The 24,674-nt window shown below is 32.3% G+C and overlaps 1 protein-coding gene and 2 non-coding genes across 4 annotated transcripts in view; 1 reads left to right on the top strand and 2 right to left on the bottom strand.

The window, feature by feature from the left end:
- Positions 1–6,874: 6,874 nt before the first annotated feature.
- TRNASTOP-UCA (transfer RNA opal suppressor (anticodon UCA)) lies at positions 6,875–6,961 on the bottom strand. Its single transcript has one exon. It is a non-coding gene; the product is annotated as a tRNA-Sec (tRNA).
- A 1,529-nt stretch (positions 6,962–8,490) lies between these two features.
- On the bottom strand, positions 8,491–8,577 carry TRNASTOP-UCA (transfer RNA opal suppressor (anticodon UCA)). Its single transcript has one exon. It is a non-coding gene; the product is annotated as a tRNA-Sec (tRNA).
- A 13,616-nt stretch (positions 8,578–22,193) lies between these two features.
- The window catches only part of LOC107443232 (uncharacterized), a 39,561-nt gene continuing 37,080 nt past the window's right edge, over positions 22,194–24,674 (top strand). The window contains exon 1 of one of the 2 annotated variants that reach the window (XM_016057027.5): positions 22,194–22,385. In XM_016057027.5, coding sequence (XP_015912513.2) covers positions 22,302–22,385 — 84 coding nt within the window. In that variant the 5' untranslated portion in view covers positions 22,194–22,301. Of the gene's footprint in view, positions 22,386–23,333; positions 23,419–24,674 lie in introns of those variants that run through there. The other variant, XM_071182081.2, reaches the window with a different exon arrangement.

The raw sequence follows: 24,674 nt of genomic DNA, 5'->3' as shown, positions 1-24,674 counted from the left end.
TTTGATAGTTACGATATGAAGCGTCGGAGGTGAAATGTGCAGCCCCAGAAATGTCAATAAACGTTTTATATATGTGCTAAAATTATAACAGAAATCTTGATAGTTACAGATATTTAATTTTTCTCGAAAAAAATGCCAGAGTCATACCTGCCAATTCTTCCGGATTTTCCGGAAGATTTTATTTTCATATTTAAAGTGGTAGCAGTACTCGGGTTATTCCAGTTAACTTTTTGAATTATAATAATAATTATAAATGAGTTTGACCACCACTACATATAAATAATTATAATAAATATATCAGAGCATAATAATCCCTGCCCAAGCGAATTTCCACGAGATCAAAATTTAAATATATTTTTGAGTCAAACTGTTTATTGTTTTACAACCACTCTGAAAATCCAATTTCGGAAAGAGTGAAAGTTGGCAGGTATGCAGAATGATATGTGTTTCGTACCAGTCTCTTTTCAGTCTTGCTATATAAGGGCTTTCAACCATGCCCTCTATTTAGTGTTAAGAATATCAGCTGATCTTTCAACACTAAAAATAAATTCAAAACAAATGTAAGCTTAAAAATACGATTAAATATTCAAAAAAAAAAATTTTTTTTTTGTATAAATAAGCACTATCTCATTAAACAAGCAATTGGTCATTTATAATTTGTTTTCATAATGACATTTCAGCCCTAAGGGCTAGTTGATTTAGGAAATTTTGAAACTCGTTATCAGAAAATTAAGTCAACAATCAAATCAATGACTCTTTCCATTTCAAAACAAATAAGAATTTTTTTTCTTAAACCCCTAGGGGACGGGTGATTCATAAAAGCATTCGTTCAGAATCAGAATGTAAATAAATAAAAAACGGTAACTTAAATGTAGGCGTTGCTAATTTGACAGACTTACTTTGCTTTTACTTTAATTATTGTCAGTTTTATCATATATATAATCAATGTTAGTTCAAAGTATAACAAATAATTTTATTTTGAACTAAGTAATAGTGAATTAAATAAATCAAATAATTATAACCCCGCTCGCAAATAAACTACTTTGGTTACCAGTTTTATATTTTTACCCTGATTGATACGGCTTTATGCTGACACGTATTGTGACAATCGGGGCGAAAGGGTTAAGGCACAGATGTTAACACTAAATTCAAGATGAGAAAAATAGAATTTAGAATATGTTTGCATGAGATTTTTAGTTGGTTTTAGGTTTTAGGTTGGCTAGCTAGGAAAAAATGATTGAAAAGTTCATTTGCAATAAGCTTTAGCTCTAGCTATTTCGTGGTGTGAATCTTAAAATGTTGGCAAAATTACCAATAATTCTGAAAGGTTTGGTTTTTAAAAGGCTACCACTCAATAAAATATTTTACGAAAAGGATACTAGTTGGTAGGCCTGTACATATTCAGGGTTACCAGCTCTCTCCGCGTTTTGGGAAAACTTTTTCCAGTGGTACTGCAGTTTATATTTTAACATGTGGCTTGCCCCTTTAGCCAAACGGTAAATTAACTACAAACTAAATTTGCAAAAAGTAGACTGATTTAGCTAGTTTTTAAAAGGTTTAGCACGGCTTATCTAGAAAAAAGTGACGATTTATATAACCCTACGAATTTTTTAGAATTAGTGCATAGTTTTTAGAAATAGTGGTGCATAAAAATCTTCTAAATTGAATTTATTAAACCAAGAATCACAATTAATAAACTACCACTTGAAAATATTTATACGCTGTCCAGAGCAGGTTTGCATCTCTGTATATATAAATAAAACTATTTTTGTGTGTTCTATATTTCATTAATTTCTTCAAACCATTTTAGTAACGTTAATATAATTAAAAAAAATAAAAATTTACTCGAATTATGTGTTTCTAATAATCTTGGCTTCGCAGGTCACCGGTGACCCCAATGGCATTCAAGGTGTAAATGTATTATTCTTTGCTCTGTAGATTTGTTTCAAAGTCATTTTCCACACCACAACAGGCAAATGCAAATGAATCAAACGTTCACATCAAAAGCACTTTTATCCATCTTTCTTGAGGGGAAACTTTTAAAATGTTGGAAAAAGTACCAAAAAAATTTTGAAAGCTTCAGTTGTTAATTGGGTACTTGCACTTCAAGAAGAAGATGATAACAATACCCACACACGTGACGCTATGACGTCAACTCCAGCTGATCGTTAATAAGCAAAATGGCGTGTTAAAGTTGAGCTAAGTTTCTCCGCATAAATCAGAATGTTAATTAACGTAAAGTTGATTAAATACAGCGTCGTATCGCACATCTAATTCGTTGAAATATACTCATACCTGCCAACTTTTAATCCCTTCCATTATCATTTTTCTCAGTGGTATTAAAATGGAATTAAAACTTCAATTTTAAGCAAACAAATGCGATGTATTTGAAAAAACTTAAGTTGACAACCATGATAGTAACGCATATTAATCTATGTGCTTAATTTTTGTAAGAATAGTGGTGATCAAAATCATTTGAAAATTAAGTTTATAAAAGAAAAAATAGTATATATTTACTACCACTTTAAATATGAAAATATAATCTTCCGGAAAATCCGGAAGAGTTGGCAGGTATGTCTATTTCGTCTACGTTTCTTACTTAACTTAAATTTTTGTTTATGTATTTCATTGCAACTTCGTTGCGTAATTAGTTTGTTTACGTTCTACTTGGTTTCATGCCTGCATTTGTGTTAAGTAAGAAATATATAATGAAAAAATCTTTGTGTAAGAATATAGAACGTGTCACTTAAGAAAACTGATACTTGACGGACCTGGCACACTCGAAATAAAATGAAAAGAATAGTTTCAAACGTAAACAAATACCAAATGCTTTTAATAAGTCTTGAAATGTACAAATTTAAAACGTTATGTATAATATTGGTCTCATAAATGTTGCTACAAAACCTAGAGTAGGAGTACATCATCAGGATTGAAATTGAATTGGATACCGTACTCGGAAATGTTTTGATATGCAGCTAGGAGCGTTTCCCTAATATGAACTGTTTTTTCGTGTGCTTCTCAACAGACATAACAGGGGGAGGGCCCCTAGCCGCTTTCGATGACATTCCAGGGCCATGTTTCCAATGCAATTTTTAACCCGATCAAAAGCCCTAACTGCTTCAGAACTTTGTCGCTACATTTACGCGATTTGCTGGTACATATTTATAACGTTTTAAAACTTGTGCATTTAATCAGAAAATAGAGTAAAAATATCACTTAACACGTTGAATCCCACGCTAATTTTACATGGCTTGCCCGTCTGGACAAACGGTAAATAACTACAAACTAGACCTGCAAATGTTTGACAGATTTTGCTAGTCTTTTAAAAGGCTTTGCATGACGTAACTCATTTCATTTCATTTATTAACAAAAAATTGGGTACCTGGGCCGCGCAGCGGCCCCTATCCCATACATCATGAATTAAAAACATTGTGTGATAACATTTTGATTTTGCAACATTATGGTATGCAATGAAGCATGACGTAACTGAAAAAGTGGTGAATTATATAAGCCTACGAACTGTTTAGAAATAGAGGTGGATAAAAATCTACTAAATTAAATTCATTAAACCAAGAATCACAATTAATTAGCTACCACTTGAAAATATTTATTCGCTGTGCGGAGCAAGTTGACATCTCTGTGTATATAAATAAAACTATTTTTGCGTGTTCTATGTTGCATTAATTTCTTCAAACCATTTTAGTAACGATAATAATATTTTTAAAAAAATAAAAATTTACTCGAATTACGTGTTTCTAATAACCTTGGCTTCGCCGGTCACCCCCATGGCATTCAAAGTGTTAATAAAAGGCTGTAGATTTAGAAACAAAACTTACTTCAGATTTGAAGCAGGATCGAGTAATTTTGTAAATGCAGCTAAGAATTTATTCCCCTAGGTAATTTTTGGAGAGAAGAGTACTTGGAGCTTTCAGAAGCCTTTGATAGCAGAGAGTAATAATAGTTATCTTTTCGTATTGCACTCACTTGAACCATATTTCAGTGAGCATTTTTGAAATTAACCTAATAAGCGGCAGAGAACTCAATATTTCATATGAAATTTAAAATACATTATATAAAATATTTATGTTTTAAAGTGGTAAAAAACATAAAATATATGTATTACTAGTATAGAAAATTACATTTTTATTTAACAGAGCCATGAAAGTCTTAAATTCTTAATCTGATAGCATAGAGTAAAAAATTTTATCTTTTCGTGTAGCACTCACTTGAACCATATTTTAGTGAGTATTTCTGAAATTGACTTTTTTTTTTTGAGGGGTTTCCTCAATAATTCCTAAACGGAAATTTAAAATTCATAATATAAAATATTTATGTTTTAAAGTGGTATAAACATAAAATATATATATATATATATATATATATATATATATATATATATATATAGAAGTCTATATTTTAATTTTACTGAGTCATCCAACTCTTAAATTCTTAATTATGCAAAATATTAAATTCGTGGGGCACTTTTTATCTCTTTAAAAACAAACTTGTTCGATTATATGGAATAGATATTAACCACATGTGTAAAAAAGGGCAAAGTATTTGCTTTAAAACTTGTTGAGGTTAAAGTAAAAATTTCTTTCTATTAAACCCTGTTGTTTTAAAGAGATCACAAATACTTTATTGCATGCATAAATTTGCATTTTAAAATATGCAATGCATTTTACAGGGCACATAGATTACTTTGAGGAACAAATTTTTTGTTGCATTTCTACAAATACTTGATTGTACGTAATTCGAGTGCGTGGCTTACAAATCTGAAATTAGTTTTGCTCCTAAGGCTACAGTTTTCTTTAATGACATTTTTAGTCTATTTTTTTTTATCAAAATATACAACTTTAAGAGTGTTACATATGGCAGAGGGTCGCATGAATGTTGCGACAAACTTCTAGGGGAGTTAGGGCTCCTCATCAGGATTAAAACTGCTGTTCTTGAGTCATGATAAATCAGAAAATAGAGCGTTGCCTTTCAGTGAGGTGAACTGGGGTTCGATCCCGGCGATGGCTGGTCGATACGAATTCTGCATCTGCCTTGCGCCAACCACAGTGCTGACACAAAATATCCTCAGTGGTAGACGGATCATGGGTTAGAGTTCCCTTGCTGTCAGGCTAACCATGGCAGGTTCTAGTGGTCTTCCTCTCCATGTAACGCAAATGCGGGTTAGTTCCATCAAAAAGTCCACTACTAAGGCAAATTTCTCCCAATACTTGATCCAGGCGTTCCCTCGTCTTCTGGATTGGGTTCAAAAATACAAGGCTGCGGTTTTGAACATTAGTAGTCGTAAACCCAAAAAAAATTGGGTCGGCTGTTCAACGGCGGTTATTAAAAAAACCACTGTTTTTGAAAATGGTACAAACCGTTTTCCCCACATAATTTAAACTTTTTTATCTTACTATTATTACGAAAAATTCAACGCCCAGAAGATAAGATCGAATCAATCGGACTCTCGCCAACTATGAGTTTGAAACCCTCACAACGAAACATCAATGGTCACCTCGGCAGTATGCGTCAATATTACTTTTACTTTATATAGTATAACATGTATATATTGCTTTTATCCTATAGTTATAAATAGTGTTTCTTTTTATTTCTTCTTCTCCTATCTAAAATTCTTATTATAAGTGAGTTGCAAATTTTGATACATCATGTCAGCTTTCTTCTCACTAATCTCTGAAATATGAAACACTATTTTTGAAATACAAAATTGCCTAGTTGTTAAAAAATATTATATTAAAAATTAAAACATGTAGCAACAAGGCAAAAAGTTGAAGCATATCATATTCCTTGATTTTAAATTACTTTATATGATTTTTCAATCAATCTCTTAAATATCAAGAAATTAACGTTAAGTTTATTCCCACATTTTGTCGGGTTGCAAATTAAATCATAGGAATTGTGGGATGACTTGTCTTTCTAATCAAATGGAATCTAAGTACAGGATGCTACAACTATAGCTTAATATGAACTATAGCAGCGGCTCCTAAATGGCATTCTACGGATCCTTATAGTTCCGAGACTCAGGACTAGTTTATAACCGTCGTTGAACAGCCGACACAATTTTATGGGTTTACGACTCCTACTAATGTTCAACTCCGTAGCCTTCTAATTTTTAAACCATTCTAGAAGACAATGGAATTCCTGGATCAAGTATTGGGAGAAATTTGCCTTCGTGGAAGACTTTTTGATAGAGCTAACCCGCATTTGCGTTACATGGAGAGGAAGACCGTGAGAACCACCCACGGTTAGCCTGACGACAAGGGGACTCTAACCCATGATCCATCTACCATTGAGGATATTTCACGTCAGTACTGTGGTTGGTGCAAGGCGGATGCGGATTTCGTATCGGCTGGGATTCGAACCCGGTTCGTCTCATTGGAAGGCGAACGCTCTATCCCTTGAGCCATCGCAGCTCTCAGGACTGGTTTGTGATACTCAAAGCACAGTATGCGAAAACGCAAAATGAAAATGCACCACACCAGAAACATTATTCTTGTTAATTAACTGGACTCGCCAAGCTATTAAATCACACCCGATTGCACAAAGATTTCTTCAATTATCTAAGACAAAAATAGTTGGTTTGCATACTTAAAGATGCTAAGAAAAAAGGTGGTCCTAGATAGTTAAACAATTAATTTCTAGATCCGTGACTTATATTAAACTATATTGCACGATGATGGCTGTCTCGTTTTTGGCAAATATACTCAATAAACTCGAGTCGGGGTTGCGAGAAAAAGAGCTCGATCGCAGTTAGGGTTTCGTTGCCGAAACAAATTCAGAACCGCTGACCTAGAAAATAAAAAAAAAACGTACATACCGTATTTTTCGAACTTTTGCTTTACGTTACTGTTATTATAAACGCCCAGAAGGTGGAATTGAACCACTCTGACTCTCGTCAGCTACGGGTTTGAAGCCCGCACATCGAACCATCGATGGTCATCTGGGCAGATTAAGTAGTTAGAACATTCACTTTATGTAGTACAACATGTATGCATTTTTGAAAAACTGGTAGTTATGATTAATTTTTCCCCCGGTCCATAATTCTTATTATAAGAAAGTAGAAAATTTTTGTAGCACAGGACAGCTTTCTTCCTACTAATTGAAGACAGTATAAAATTTTGTGAAAAATAAAAAAAGGTAGATATTGTCAATTACTGGAATAAAAATTACAAAATGTATCAAAAATAAAGAAGGAAGAAGTTGAAAAAAGATTATATTCTTTTATTGTAAATCTATTTAAATAATTTTTTAAACACTCTCTTAATATTAAATAATGTACGTAAAATTTGTTCCGAAATTTAGTCAGATTTTAAACTATAACTAGAGGAATTTTAGGTTAACTTGTCTTTGCCCATCAAACTGAATCAAAGTACCGGATGCTTCAATTTCGACAATTTAATATGATGTAGATCAACGGGTAGTAAATGGTGTTCCGCGTAACCCTAGTGTTCCGTGGAGGATACGCTGGAGTTCTGAGATTCAGGACTTGTTTTAGATATGCAAGACGCAGATAACCAAGAACCTAGAATGAAGACGCATTTCTGTTAAGTTGTAGGATTGGTCAAGCAGGTAAATCACAAACAATTGCAAAAAGTTTTATTAAATTATGTAAGAATCTGGCTATCAAACGTCCTCAAATCTTGAGGAAATTCTCGAGTTTCATTGATTGTCCTGAAAAACCTTCAAACTCTTTAATGACAGAAAATATTCCCAAATTTTAACACGAGTAATCAAATGTCTTCGGAAAAAGTAGAATCTTCTTTTAGATACAGGGAAATATTGAAAAAAAAATTGGAAATGTTCATGTTTTTCTTGAACTAGATAGTTTCGTCTTACACCGAATACAAAAGGAAAATAGAAAAGCACAATGCTTAAACAAACAAATAAAAACATAATACTGGTCTTAAAATAATTTCAGCAAAATATAAACAAATTTAATTTCATTAGAATATTATGTGGAATATTTCAAAACTGCATAGTAATGAAATCAAGTTTGATGAAGATGGTTCTGCCTTTGATGGAAGTTATCAATAAAAAAAAATCTGTACTGCACATATAATCTAATATTTTCCATAATTGCATGGTGGCTTCAAATCTTAAAATTTTTTGAGGAAGCTCCTCTGATTTGTCCTCAAATCAAGGTTTAAAAATCTGATAACCTAATCTGTGACAGAAATAGTTGACTGCGTTCTCAATGCTGTTAAAAGAAAGGTATAACAACATACTTTATTACGATAAACAACTAATTTCCAAATCTGTGATTTATGTTAAACTATAAAGCAGGACTTATGAAACTGTCTCTTGTTTAGCAAATATACTCCATAAACTCGAGTCGGGGTTAAGCCAAAAGGATGTCGATCGCAGTCGGGGTTTCGCTGTCGAAACAAATCGGGAACCGCTGACTAAGAAAATAGAAAAAAAACCGTTTATAACGAACTCTATGAATTTTATGTAATTGTTATTACAGTAAAAGAACGCCCAGAAGGTGGAATTGAACCACTCTGACTCTCGTCAGCTACGGGTTTGAAGCCCGCACATCGAACCATCGATGGTCATCTGGGCAGAATAAGTAGTTATAGCATTTGCCTTATGTAGTATTACACAAGTGTATTTTTGATAAACTGGTAGTTATTATAAGTGTTTATGCTTTTTCTTTCTTTTCATAATTCTTATCTTAAGTGAGTTGCAAATTATCATGGTGCAAGACATTAGTGTTTCCACTAATCCCGGCAATATAAAATATTGTATTAAAAATACACTCTATAACAAAAAAAAATCGACGCACCAAGAAGCAATCATCCGATTGCTTTGAAATTTCGTATCCATGAATGTTTTGAACAGATATGTAAATGATTAAAATCTGCTGTCCAATGAACGAATAGTTTGATCTCTGGCGCATCGGAACTGCGCATCCAGGAGATGTAATAAGGAGCAGTATTTTAACGGTTGTTAAAACTTTCGGTTTGATTGCGATTCAGATTACCTTTCAACAACTTAAAAAATGCCTCGCTGCAGGATTCGCGCTCATTACTAGCAACTCTCAGAGTTTGACAGAGGTCGTATCATTGGATTGAAAGAGGCCAGTTGGACAAATCGGAGAATCGCTCATCATTTGAGTCGAAGCGATGCGGCGATTCGAAGATGCTGGCAAGGATGGGTGGAAAATGGCAGAGTTCAGCGTCAGGATGGTAGCGGTCGACCTAGGGCTACAACAGAGCGTGAGGACAGAGTGATTGTCCGAGCAGCTGTCACAGCGCCTTCTTCATCTCTATCAACCATCTGACGTTCAACTCAAACACCAGTGTCCACCATCACCATTCACAGACGGTTGAGAGAGCGAAATCTACGCTCGCGGCGACCGTTACGCCACCTGCCACTCACGCCTGCACACTGCCGAGTCAGATTACAGTGGTGCATGGCTCGATCAGGCTGGAATGATGCCGACTGGGGACATATAGTCTTTAGCGACGAATCCGCTTCCAACTGTGTCCTGACGATCATCGCAGACGTGTTTGGAGGCGCACAGGGCAGAGGGGAGATTCTGCCTTCACTATTGCGCGCCACGCCAGCCCTCAACAAGGCATTATGGTCTGGGGTGCCATTTCCTTTGACAACCGGACCCCTTTGGTCGTCATTCGAGGTACACTTACTGCACAGCGGTACGTCGACGACATCCTAAGACCTGTTTTGCTACCGTTCCTTTTGCAGTGCCCTGGGCTGGTTTTTCAGCAGGACAATGTCAGGCCACATACGGCACGTGTTGCTATGGACTGCCTGCAAGCTTGTCAAACTCCTGCTAGGCCTACCAGATCTCTCTCCTATCGAGCATGTCTGGGATATGATGGGAAGGCGATTGCATCTGACACGGAATGTTGATGACCTCGTTCGACAATTGGATCGAATTTGGCAGGAAATACCACAAGAGACCATCCGGGAGCTTTATCGGTCTATGCCACGCCGTGTGGCAGCAGGCTAGAGGCAGATCAACACCTTATTGAACTTGTTACTGTAACTCTGCAATAAATTATTCTATTGTACTGAAATTTTAATCATTTACTATTCTGTACATTGTTTTCCTATCCACCAATTTTCGTTTCAATCGGACGACTCCTTTTTGGCGCGTCGATTTTTTTGTTATCGAGTGTATAAGTAATCTACATATTAGCAATTTCCGTATTAAAAATTGAAACATTTAACAAGAAGAAAAAAAATTATATTATATTATATTCTTGATTTAAAATTACTTTGAATAATTTTTCAATCATTCTTTTAAGTATTAATAAACTCTGGGAACCTCTTTAACTCTTCTACGGGACGCTTAGGTTCCGTGGAACACCAATTGGGAACCATTGATCGAGACATTAAAAACCTTCTATACCTTTCAATTGAAAATGCTTTTTATTTCTGTCATTACAGAAAGAATTTTGATTATTGCACTCGTCCGTTAAAGAGTATATACAGAACGTTTAAAAAGTAATTATAAATCTACCATGAAAAAAATAATAATTTTTAATAATTATTATTATTTTTTATTATTATATTTCATTATTTTATTTAAAAATAGTCAAAACAATTTTTAATTGTAGGGTATACAAATTATTACATAATTTTAAAAAATGTAATTTTATAAGGCAAAATGCAAAATTTGATTAAAATTCGATTTTACAACCGACTACAGAACCAATTTTGTTCAAATGTTTTATTTTGGTACATAAAATAACAATCATTTAAATGATGTACAAATTTTCAGACTGGTATTAAATAAACTATGAAAATATAATAAATAATTGCTTAAAGATATTTTTTTTTCATGGAATTATCTTGGAATAAGTGATATTTTTGATTGAGAGAAAAAATTTTTCAATTATCTTAAAAATATCTCGAGATATGACGAAATACGCAAAAAGTAAATTTAACATTAAGGAGTTCAAACTTCAAACCGCTCTTTTGACCAAATTATTTGGACTATATTTCTCAGATTACGTCTACCCCTATATTTTGGGGGTCAAAATTCCAAATCCGTCGGGGGGGGGATTTATTCAGAGAAGGTGCGTTTTCGTGACTGATTTCGTAACTTAAAATATCATGTTCACTAACTAATTAGCATATTTGATATAATCCACTCGTTTCACTAAAACTGAGTATCTGGTAGTGAAAAGAATTTTTCATTTGTGATGGTTTTGTTAGAAATATTAAAATAAACAAAAGTAAAACTATATGGAAGAGTCCAAATTTTGGCCCGTTGTCCTCACTAATTATAGCGTTCATATTTCACTAATTGCGACTCTCCTCTTAGATATAGTGTAAAGAATTTGAATATGTTATAAGAAAAAATTAGGTTCATTTAGAGACAGAACTTAATTTTATTTTATTTTATAACTGTCGTTGAACAGCTGACGCAATTTTCAGGATCACGACTACTAATGTTCAACTCCGCAGCCTTGCAATTTTGAACCCAATCCAAAAGACATGGGAACTCCAGGATTAAGTATTGGGAGAAATTCGTGGAGGTCTGTTTGATGAAATAACCCGCATTTGTGTCTCATGGAGAGGAAGACCACGAGAACGTATAGTGACTATGCTGCCAGTATCAGAGCGAATGTGTTGTTGGAATAGAGTGGCATTCATATTTCGATGTCTTCGTTAAATAACGGTCTTCAGTGGGCGTTGTTGCACGTCTACGCGCCCTTGTCCTGATCTTCGGTCTGCATTCCCATTCTTTAAAAAACGGTTCCAGATCCTGGAAATCACACTTTGTTAAACTCCGAAGACTTGTGCACTTTCGGCTCGTGTAAGGCTCCTATACTATCAGAGCTGACCTATCAAGCAATATAGGAGCAAACAAGTTCGCAAGTTAACGTTATTTTAGCATTAGTTATGTTATTACAGAGATGCCAACTGCTGCGGACACGCCAAAATAATTTAAAAAACGGTAAATAACTACAAAGTAAATTTTGCAAATAGTTGACAATATTTGCTTGCTTTTTAAAATGTGAAGCATGTTATACATACCCTCCAACTGCTACGGAATTTCCGTAGTTTCAGAAATCTTCTTTTCAGACGGTAGCAAAATTAATGTCTTAATATTTAAAAAAAATTAATTTTAGCGTAACTTGTCCACTATTACTTATAAAAGTGCAGGCCATATGGCTAGATTCTTAAGTTCTGATAAAAGTTTTATGAGAAATTCATTTGCTTTAAAAATTTCTACTTTCATACCTGCCAACTCTTCCGGATTTTCCGGAAGATTTTATTTTCATACTTAGAGTGGTAGTAAATATATACAATTTTTTCTTTTCTAAACTTAATTTTTAAATGATTCTGATCATCACTATTCTTACAAAAATGAAGCACATATATTAATATGCGTTACGATCATGGTTGTCAACTTAAGTTTTTTCAAATGCAACGTATTTGCTTGCATAAAATTGAAGTTTTAATTCCATTTTAATACCACTGGGAAAAATGATAATGGAAGGGACTAAAAGTTGGCAGATATGTACTTTGTTTCGCTCCCACTAGAAAGAATTATTTTCAAAATCCTCATTAGTTGGAGGGTATGCTATAAAGTGGTGAATTATATAAGCCTAGGCATTGTTTAGAAATAGTGGTGGATTAAAATCTACTAAATCGAACTTATTAAACCAAGAATTACAATTAATAAACTACCACTTGAAAATATTTATTCGCTGTGCTTATGTTAGCTCTTTGCTCCAACAATAAATGATGAAAATCTGAAAAAGTTAGATCCGGTAAGAGATGTCGATTTTCGGAATGTGACATGCACCCGAAAATTTGATGATCCACCCTAAGTTTCGATGCTCGAGCGATAGTGGATGTTCAGTATCCGAATAAGATAAGGATTGATGGAGTAAAATTATTCTACAGGTATTTCTTTCTTAGTGAATTGATAAAGTTATATTTGATCTACAACAACTATTGTTGTGTCCAGATATTGCAGTGACAAAGTTTTGTGCCACAAAATGTGATGCCTATTTGAAAACAGACTTCTTTGTTTACTACCGCCATTGGGGCGTATCACGCTAACTTCAACAATTTGTGTTTACGATTTGGATTGCAAATTTCAGTTTCAATAGTGCTTACGTCAACAATTATAGTGGGCGTCTCACGAAAACTTGAAATAAATTAATAGTGTGATTTATGACTACAAAAGCTGATTATTTGTCATTATTTGCAAACATTTGTGCATTCTGAAACTTTTATTTATCCTGGTCACGGCACCAAATAGAGCTTCATAGTGCGAGTTGCACTAAGACAATTTTGTTTTCTTGTCAGCATAAAGTTTATGCTGAACCACAATTTTATTTACAAGTAAGTGCAGATAAATTTATTTTATAAACTTTATAATTATTTCTGTGCATACAATAACACTATAATGTCTAATACAATTCAAATCAGTGAAAGTGCTGTTCCCAGCTGGGTAATGGACACTATGGATATACTAAAGCAACAACTTCAACAACAAACCGAACTCAACAAAACTCTATCTCAGAAAATAAATGACATCAAAACAGTTTTTGAAACTAAGATGACCACACTGCAAGAAAGTATGGATAAGATCCAAGCTGAAAATGATGAATTAAAAAAAGAAAATAGACATCTACAAAAAATCAACAAACTGAATGCAGAGTCAGAAATAATAATCCCAAGCAATCCCACGATATCCGTAGCCACTCCAGTAAAGAAAAACAAAAATCGAAGGAAATCATCAACAAAAGCCAATACGAATAACAACCAACAAAAAACAATCAGTGACGAAGGAAAACAACAAGCAGTTACAAAAAGAATCAGATCATCCAGTTCGGAGGAAGATGAACCCACCAACAAAAAATTTCCCAATGCAAAAAATTTTATTCCAATTCAAAAACAACAAGCCAACACCACAGCAGCTCAAGATGGAGCCACCACCTCTAAGGAATGCCAGCATGGGGAACCGCCCGCTACATCCGAACCTAGAAGAAACCAACTGAACCAGCCTAATGACGTCATTGAAGAAGCAATGGAAGAAACAACAGATTTTCAATACCAGAGAGCAAGCAAACCCAGGATTCCACCGATAATAATAAAAGATAACAGCGTACAATGGCTAAACCTAAAGAAGAAGCTTCAAGACCAGCAAATAACCAGTTTTGAAGGTAAACACACAGGAGAATATTTAAAATTACATTTTTTCGAAATTGATATGAGACGTCGTGCCATAGATATACTAGATGACTTACAGATAAAATACCATACTTTCCAATTAAATGAAGAAAAGCCAATCAGAGTTGTCATTAAAAGTATTCCGGTAGAAATTACAGAAGAACAAGTGAAACAAAACCTCATATTATATGGATTCACTCCGAAAAAAGTTACGCAGATGACAAAATTTACTGAGCAAGGCAGGACAAAATTACCTCTACATATTATCACATTAGACAAAACGGAACAAAATAAAGATATCTTCTACCTAACCCGATTCATGGATCTTGTTGTCTCAGTAACGAGTTACAAAGGGCGCCGAGGACTCACACAGTGTCATAGATGTCAACAATATAACCACGTCCAGGTCAGCTGCAGACATACACCTAAATGTTTGAAGTGCGGTCAGGAGCACCTAACTCATCTCTGTCAGAAAACCAAAGATACTCCAGCTACATGTGCCAACTGTGGTGGACCACATCCAGCCAACTACAAACAGTGCCCAAAATATCCGACTCTCAAGATCAACAGCTTCAACAATCAAAACAACAGAATTACTCCTGGCAGCACAAACAGCTATGCAAATATCGTAAAATCAGCATATCAACCAAATACCAGCAATAATCTACAAACAGACATAACCATCATCAAGGAAGCAAAATCACTACTATCAGAGCTCAAGCTCTTTGTGAACTTTATACAAAGCAACGAAAGCTTTAACATGTTCAAGAAAATCCAAAAAGCAGTTTACTCAGAAGAACAAGAAGCAATAGATTCAGAATACTAAGATCAACACTGAAACCAACCATCAATATTTATTTTTGGAACGCTAATGGTATAATCGAAAAACAGCATGAACTAAAAAACTTTATAATAGAACACAATCCTGATATATTCATAATAACAGAAACTCATCTAAATGCAACCCAAAATCTTAAAATAGCCAACTATACAATCTACAGATGTGATAGAAGGTACAGAGGGGGCGGCGTAGCACTTCTAGCAAAAACCAACTTATTAACAACAGAATATAACTCAAAAGATGATAATGGATATGAGCAAATTTCTATTTTATTAAGCTACAGAAACAAGAACATCAAAATCACAGGAATTTATAATTCTCCAAAAAATAAATTAACAGATAATGATATGAACCTCCTATTTCCAGCCACCCTAGATACAATAGTTGCAGGTGACTTTAATTCCAAACATCCAATATGGGGCTGCAACAACTTCAATCACAGTGGTTCAAAATTGAAAGATCTTATAAGCAAATATCAATTAACAGTAGTAGCACCAACAACTCCAACTTACATTCCAAATCGGATTAACCATAGTCCGGACATACTAGACTTCGCAATAACAAACATGCATGTTCCTATGATCGCCTGCGCTCATAACCATTTGTCATCAGATCATCTGCCAGTTCAACTGCTCGTTGGGGAAACCATAGAACAATCTGAGAAACCAAATTATAAAACTGACTGGAACCATTTTCAAAATACTCTTACAATCAATGGACCAGACCTACCATCCTTGGAAAACGAAACTGCAATAGAAAACTATATACAGCAAATCCAGAATGAAATAACAGATGCTTTTAAAAACGCTTCCACAGAAACCAAGTATATTGCCCATCATTACAGATTACCACCTGAAATAAAGAATATAATAAGATTAAGGAACTCGCACAGGAAATGGTACCAAAGAACTTACGATCCAGCACACCTGGACGCAATAAAACAACTCAATAACCAGATTAAAAAACACAGTAGAAATATAAAAAACAACTGTGGCAGGCAAAAATCGCCTCCCTCTGCACTACCGACAACTCTATATGGAAAATGGCCAAGAAACTGAAAACAACTCCTCAAATAGACAGACCAATAAATGGACCATCAGGCACAGCTTACTCAATATCAGAAAAAATCGAAATATTCGCAGATTCACTTCAAAATCAATTTTCACCAAATATCAACTCTGACCAAAATCATCACAATATCATCACAGAAGAAGTTAATAATTTTCAAACTGAACACCTCATCCCAGAAACAATAAATTCAACCAATAATCAAGAAGTTAGCTGCATCATACAAAAACTGAAAAACAATAAAGCTCCAGGTGAGGACGGGATAAAGAATAAGATGATAAAACTATTACCAAACAACTACATCTGCAAAATCACGCATATTTTTAATGTCTGCCTTACTCATAATTACTACCCACAAATCTGGAAAAACGCATCAGTCATTCTATTTCTCAAGAAAAATAAGAACCCAAGCTGCCCTGAGAGTTATCGCCCAATCAGTCTACTTAACATACTTGGAAAAATATACGAAAAAATCATCTACAATAGAATAAAACCACTTCTTATAGCCCTCCCCGACGAACAGTATGGATTCCGACAAAAACTAGATACCACCAAACAGTTACTCCGAATAATAGACTATACTGGCAGAGCAATCATAAATAAAGAAACAATAGCCTTCCTGATGATCGACATATCCAAAGCATTTGATAAAGTATGGCACACTGGTACAATATATAAACTCATACAGCTGAATTTTCCACCCGGCATAATCAAACTTCTATCCTGCTATCTTTCTAATAGAACATTTCAAATCACTATCAAAAACAAAAAATCCACAAAGAGAAACATCACAGCCGGAGTACCACAGGGCAGCATTCTGGGACCAATATTATACGTATTATACACTTATGATTTTCCTATAAACAAAGCCGATTATAACAGCATAACAGCCTATTACGCAGACGATACCGGTATTATTATTAAATCCAGAAACCCAAATCATGCTCTTCAAAAACTACAAGACCATATAGACGAAATAGAAGACTGGTGCTTAAAATGGAAAACTGCAGTAAATGCTGGAAAATCGCAAATATTAATTATACAAAAAAGAAGAATTAAAATACTTCCACAACTTCAACCAAAAATGTTCAACATACCAATACCAATAGTTAAAAAAGCAAATTATCTTGGCCTTATAATCAATAGCAAACTCACCTGGAATGATCACATCAAAAGCACAATAGATAAAGCAAATGCAGCAATAATAGCCATACAACCATTAATATATAATCAGAATATGTCACTTAAACTAAAGAAGCTACTATATACAGCAATGATCCGCCCAATACTTACCTATGCCTCACCTGCCTGGACAACGATACCTCAACATCTACAGAAGAAATTAAACCAATGCCAAAACAAGATCCTTAGAAAAATAACCTGTGCAAGATGGTTCATCCGGAATACCAATATACATGCAGACCTCAAAATACCAACTCTATCACAGCATATATACAAGCTAAACGCAGATTTTTTCGATAAAGCCATAGAATGTAAAACAGCAAATTTTAATGAAATCTTCAAATTTGAAAATTATATCAAAGATAAAAACTACAGACCAATAGCTGCACATTTCACCTCCGACGCCTCATATCATAACTATCAAAACAAATAATTTCATCAACCTTTCTGAAAATAACGTTTACTCATGCTGATACAATTCTGAACAACTCCAAAATCACAGTTTAATGGGATAGGGGCCGCTTCGCGGTCCAGGTGCCCAATAAACTAGGACTAGAACAACACTAGGACTAGAACAATAAATGATAAGTCAGCCTGTCTAATTCAGGGGCTCTAGGCTCGTGTTTGGCCATCACCTCCTACATCAAAAAGCCTCCACACGGTTTCTCATAAGTAGTCTGCGCAGATTATTTGAAAAGCGAACCACTAGTGCGCATGAACCCAAATTCTATTTTAAAAGTACTTGAGAGAAATTTATCATATATATTTGGGAATTGAATCTGTCGTGGCTGACAAGTAAATAAAACAAACCAATTATATTCGTAAATTAAACAAATTTTTAGACATATATTTGCTACCACTTTCTAATTTTTAATAGATTTGATATTTAATGGCTCTTTCACAGATTGGTTTACCTTCGTAATGTTCTGATCAGACTACCTACAAAAAACCGTATGGAGGCTTTAAGTTATAGGAGGCGTTGCTTAGGTCCCCTTCCAAGCGGTAAACAACTCTCCAAACTTCATCGAGCTCATGGAAAAAAACGCGCTTACTGAATGTCGATCATTCTTTTCCGCTTTGTATTACATTAAGTCAAATCAAATTCGCTGCAGCTACAGCATCGTCTTTGACGTCGAACTCAATATTTCATACCTGCCAACTTTTAATCTTTTCCATTAAAATTTTTCCCAGTCATATTAAAATGGAATTAAAACTTGAATTTTAAGCAAACTTGAGTTGACAACTATGACTAACTAAGTATTCAAGTTTTTCGAAGTACCTAGCCCTAGGATGGGCTATCTGCTTCTTCATCGAGATGTAGATTATTGGGAGTTGGGTAGAATTGTCCGTAGGAGGCTCATCGCTTCCTCGTCTTTCATCAGGTCTTGTAGTTCCTTGATTAACCCCTTGGGGACGGGTAATTCAGAAAAGCATTCGTACAAAATCAGAATCAAGTTGTAATTAAATAAAAAAACGGTAACTTAAATGTAGGCGTTTCTAATTTGACAGACTTATTTTGCTTTTACTTCAATTATTGTTAGTTTAATCATATATATAATCAATATTAATTCAAAGTATATTTAAATAGTTTTATTTTGAACAAAGTAATGGTGAATTAAATAATCAAACATTTATAACTCCGCCCACAAATAAACTGCTAAAGAATTACTTTGATTACCAGTTTTATCTTTTTACCCTGACTGTTGCGGTTTTATGCTGTCACGTATTTGTGACAGTCGGCGCGAAAGGGTTAAGGAAACAAGTCGGTGGGCGGTTGTGGCTGGGGTCTTTTTTCTTGTGAAGCTTTTTCTCCAGGGGCGGGCCTCGCACCCTGAGAAGTTGCAGCAGGTTGCTGGTGTGTCTTTTGGCTTAGTGCACTGGTACGAGTAGTGTCCCGCGGCACACTTCGTACATCTTGGGAGGTCGTGCAGGCATTTTGGGTGTGTCCGTAGGCTTGACAGCGAAAGCACTGGAGCGGCCGACGGCCGCCGTGATAACGCTCGATGCTGACCGGGTAATTCTTGATCATTTCAGTGTAGAAAATCTTTTTATGGTTCGGCAGCTTGGGGGACAACTATGACAGTAACGCACATTAATATATGAATTTCATTTTTCTAAGAATAGTGGTGATCAAAATCATTTAAAAATTAAATTTATGAAAGAAAAAATAGTATATATTTACTACCACTTTAAATATGAAAATAAAATCTTCCGGAAAAGTTGGCAGGTATGATATTTGCTAACTGCGAAGTTTAAAAATAAGAAAAATTTGCATTTGTGACTCTCTTCTTCCATTTTAAGCACACGAAAATTGCTTATACCGTTATTTTATACAAGACTTACAATATCCTTTAATTATTTTGAGTAGTATATATATTTAATTAATATATATAAATATATGTTAATAATATATATTATATTATTAAATAATATATTAAGCTAGGTCATTATAGGACAACGTGCATATTTCAAGCCCATTTTAAAGTAAATTTAGTGCGAAGAATGCCCATAAAACAAACTCATTAACCCATCAATTAACAATCTCATTAATTACTCATTGACTTAACAAATTCATTAACTTTTAATTATAGCTTTTCAAATATAGGATGCTGTTAATAAATATTACGATGTTAACAGGAAAGAATTACTAAACAGTAAGTGTCTACAAACTTGAACTAAAAACTTAAAAAGCAATGAAATACTATGTAAACATTTGAAATTTATGAAATCTAGGAAATTTTTTAAAATATGCTTATTTTCGACAACAAAGAAGGATAAATTAATGTGAGTAATGCTTTTGCAAGATACTAAACTCCTTTTATCTGAAAAAAAAACTCTTAAAAACTACAAAGATATTTAAATTTCTGAACAAAAACTTTTACGTCAGCATAAGTTTAAGAATTATCATTTTGCTTAGATTTGCAACGAATAAGAGGGAGAGGGAAGATCCAATTCTACAAAATATACTTAAGTAATGTTTAAACGACCCCAAAACCATTATCGAAAGGTTTAAAACGTAATAGTTACGTTTCAATACCATTTTACTTTACAGAATGAATTTTTAAGAAACTCGCACCATTTCCTTTTCTTTATTTTAATTTTAATAAATTTCCTCGATTATATATATAGAAAAATGTCAAGCATTAATATAAAAAATATCAAAGTTTAATTTTTACGTAATACCAATTTATTAACTAAAATGCATTGTATAAATAATTTAAATTTACTCAAAAAATGGCAGGTTGTAGAAGCAATTAGTAGGTTTTTGTAAGTGTTCACTAGCTGAAAATTATGCTGGTGAATATAATGAATGAAGAGAAGTATTATCCAACTAATCGACCTTTGAAGGCTCTCGGGCTTATTTTTATTCATCAATAAAATAAATATGAAAAACCCTAATGTCTCATTAACACTAGGTTTACGGGACGCGTTATTTTGACGCATTTTAAATTTTATAAGGAAAATTACAAAACATGTTTGCATTTTTATTTTTTCTCTTGTAATGGCTTTTATCAAGTTATAAGTCAGTAAATATTTTTACAACACATGTTTATTATACAGTTTTATACGAAACATGCCATAAAAGTAAATATAATTTATCGATAACTATATGTTACTTATTTATCGTTTGATTGTAAAACGATAATTCAATTTGTTTCTCTTAAAATGTTAACGTAATAATACATTACAATTTTGTTACTTTACAATATAATTAATTAAAAATCACGATTATTAGTCTTAAGCGTCTAAATTTTGATATGATTGTTACTTTGAATTTTACTATATCCATTTTAATAAAAAATATATAGAAAGTACTTGAAATGGCAGAATAGTTCAATCTAAACAATAAAATATTTAAGAAAAATAATTGAAAATAACTTTTAAAATGTTTATTAAATATCTCGAAATTAAAATACTGTTATAGTTTTAAAAAAAAGTAAATTTGGTTTATAAAATCAAACATCATAATAATATAATTTTTTATGTTAGCTAAACTTTTAATAAATTTAAAATATTTTCACTAGTTAGGAATTTAACTTTAATTATTTGGCAAAATCTAAGTATATTTAGGTGAAATAAACTTTTCTTTTTTTAATTTTGATGCAAAAAAATGTGTTTGATAACTAGAAATTATGATTATGAAACAATTTGGTGATCTTGATATTTTAATTAGTAAATATATTTTTATTTACACGGCGACGTATATTTTTCACTAAAATTATTTATCTCCTATTATCAAAGGTTTTGAAGAAATCTGTAAAATATCAGTGATTCAATTGCAGTAAGCACTTTCTGTTGAGAAATTATTAAGCAACGCTAGTTCTTTAATTTGAAATGGTTATTGACAAAATTCGACTCTTTGAAAATGCATAATTATACCATTTAAGATAATTTTAAACATTTTTATGATCTAAAAAAGTTACAAGGTCTGTAAATAAAACAAACTAAAGTAAATTTTATAAAAAAAAAACTAGTGTTCAACAAAATGATTTGTCTATTGATTTAACCAATGGTACACACACGCACCATTTTATTTCTTACATAAAATATTGTTCTTAATGTAATTTAGGCATATTTAGGAAAATAATTCGACATTTTATAAAATTTCTATGCTAGGCCTAAAATGGGTTAAACAGTTTTAATAATTATTGAATAAAGTTTAGTCAAATTATTCATAATCCGAATGAATAATATTCGAATAAACCAATCCTATTAGAAGTGAAACACGAATATTAAATTTTAAACTCAAAACTAAATCTGAAATGATGGAATCATGATCCATAATGACAACAATAAGATGGAATCACGTTCGAAAAGTTGTTCTTGAAAAATAAACAAGAGAAAGAAACCATTCATTCGACACGGTCTCCTGCGTTTGCTTATTAACTGAAAAGAAAAAAAAAATGCCCTTTATTTTCGTTACTGGACGATCGTTCTACAAATGAATTGCAAAGGAAACGGTAAAGTTTAGTTGTACCTTAGCTGTTGATGTGTGCATACAACCTTTAGAGCAAGGTTTAGTTCCGCGTTAATGGTGTTTCCCTTCACAAATCTGAAGAGCATCAAGCTCGGGCCTATTTGGATTTTTGGAAATATATTTAAAATGGATTTTAAGGTATATATGATTTATAATTTTTCTGAAGACACATTATCATTGATTAATAAAATTAAACTTAACTAATAGAATAAAATTCTATGGTAATTCCGCTTTTAATTTAATCAATTTTTAATGTTTCCTTTGTTATTTTGGCTTACAAATCTAAAGAGCATCAAGATTGTACTTATTTGGATTTTTGGAAATATATTTAAAATGGATTTTAGGGTATATATGATTTATAATTTTTCTGAAGACAAATTATCATTGATTAATAAAATTAAACTTAACTAATAGAATAAATTCTATGGTAATTCCGATTTTAATTGCATCAATTTTTAATGTTTCCTTTGTTATTTTCGCGTACAAATCAAAAGAGCATCAAGATTGTACTTATTTGGATTTTTGGAAATATATTTAAAATGGATTTTAAGGTATATATGATTTATAATTTTTCTGAAGACACATAATCATTGATTAATAAAATTAAACTTAACTAATAGAATAAATTCTATGGTAATTCCGCTTTTAATTGAATTAATTTTTAATGTTTCCTTTGTTATTTTGGCTTACAAATCTAAAGAGCATCAAGCTCGTACTTATTTGGATATTTGGAAATATATTTAAAAAGGATTTTAAGATATATATGACTTATAATTTTTCTGTAGACACATTATCATTGATTAATAAAATTAAACTTAACTAATAGAATAAAATTCTATGGTAATTCCGCTTTTAATTGAATTAATTTTTAATGTTTCCTTTGTTATTTTGGCTTACAAATCTAAAGAGCATCAAGCACGTACTTATTTGGATTTTTGGAAATATATTTAAAATGGATTTTAAGATATATATGATTTATAATTTTTCTGAAGACACATTATCATTGATTAATAAAATTAAACTTAACTAATAGAATAAAATTCTATGGTAATTCCGCTTTTAATTGAATCAATTTTTAATGTTTCCTTTGTTATTTTGGCTTACAAATCTAAAGAGCATCAAGCTCGTACTTATTTGGATTTTTGGAAATATATTTAAAATGGATTTTAAGGTATATATGATTTATAATTTTTCTGAAGACAAATTATCATTGATTAATAAAATTAAACTTAACTAATAGAATTAATTCTATGGTAATTCCGATTTTAATTGCATCAATTTTTAATGTTTCCTCTGTTATTTTGGTTTACAAATCTAAAGAGCATCAGGCTCGGACTTCTTTGGATTTTTGGAAATATATTTAAAATGGATTTTAAGATATATATGATTTATAATTTTTCTGAAGACACATTATTATTGATTAATAAAATTAAACTTAACTAATAGAATAAAATTCTATGGTAATTCCGCTTTTAATTGAATAAACTTTTAATGTTGCCTTTGTTATCTTGGTTTACAAATCTAAAGAGCATCAAGGTCGGACTTCTTTGGATTTTTGGAAATATATTTAAAATGGATTTTAAGGATATATGATTTATATTAAGGATATATGATTTTAAGGATGTATGATAAGGATATATGATTAAGGATATATGATATGATTTTAAGAATTTACGATATATGATTTATAATTTTTCTGAAGACACATTATCATTGATTAATAAAATTAAACTTAACTTATAGAATAAAATTCTATTGGAATTCTGCTTTTAACACTAGGTTGCCAAAAAGAAGTCATTTTGACTGCTTTTTAACTGCTTTTTCATTTGCAAAAAATGTACAAATAATAATGGATAAATTAATATTTTCTTTCCAAGTGAAGTAAATTTTTTGTGGTTAATATTTACTAATAACTTGTTATATAGCTGTAAATAATATAAAAATATTGAAAATTAATTAAACAAATTTCTTTCCCCATTAGTTATTCTTTCACAATGCAGTCATTTTGATTGCTTTTGGGCTATATAGTTATATATACTAAGTTTCAGTCTTTCTAGCCTTAATTGAATCAATTTTTAATGTTTCCTTAGTTATTTTCACTATCTTTGTTTCTAAGTGCATCTGTACAACTTTAATTTTGTGTTAATGGCTTTTTGCTTCACAAATCTATAAAGCATCAAGCTCGATCCTATTTGAATTTTTGGTAGTATAATAAAAATGTATCTTATGGTATGGATATATGATTTGTATTTATTAGTATATTTTTAGGAAAATTAAAATAAAAATCAAGGAAAAATTAAATTTTTAAATTATGCTTAATTAATAGAATAAATTTTCCATAAAAATTCCGTTTTTAGTGAGATCAATATTTAATGCTTGCTATGTTATCTTTATTATCTTTGATTTTAAATATATCTTCACATGTCT

This window comes from Parasteatoda tepidariorum, chromosome 4 (assembly GCF_982258835.1).
Source record: "Parasteatoda tepidariorum strain Cologne lab strain chromosome 4, Ptep-v5.0, whole genome shotgun sequence".
NCBI classification, from domain to species: Eukaryota; Metazoa; Arthropoda; class Arachnida; order Araneae; family Theridiidae; genus Parasteatoda; species Parasteatoda tepidariorum.
This window is presented reverse-complemented; position numbering and strand designations above follow the sequence as displayed.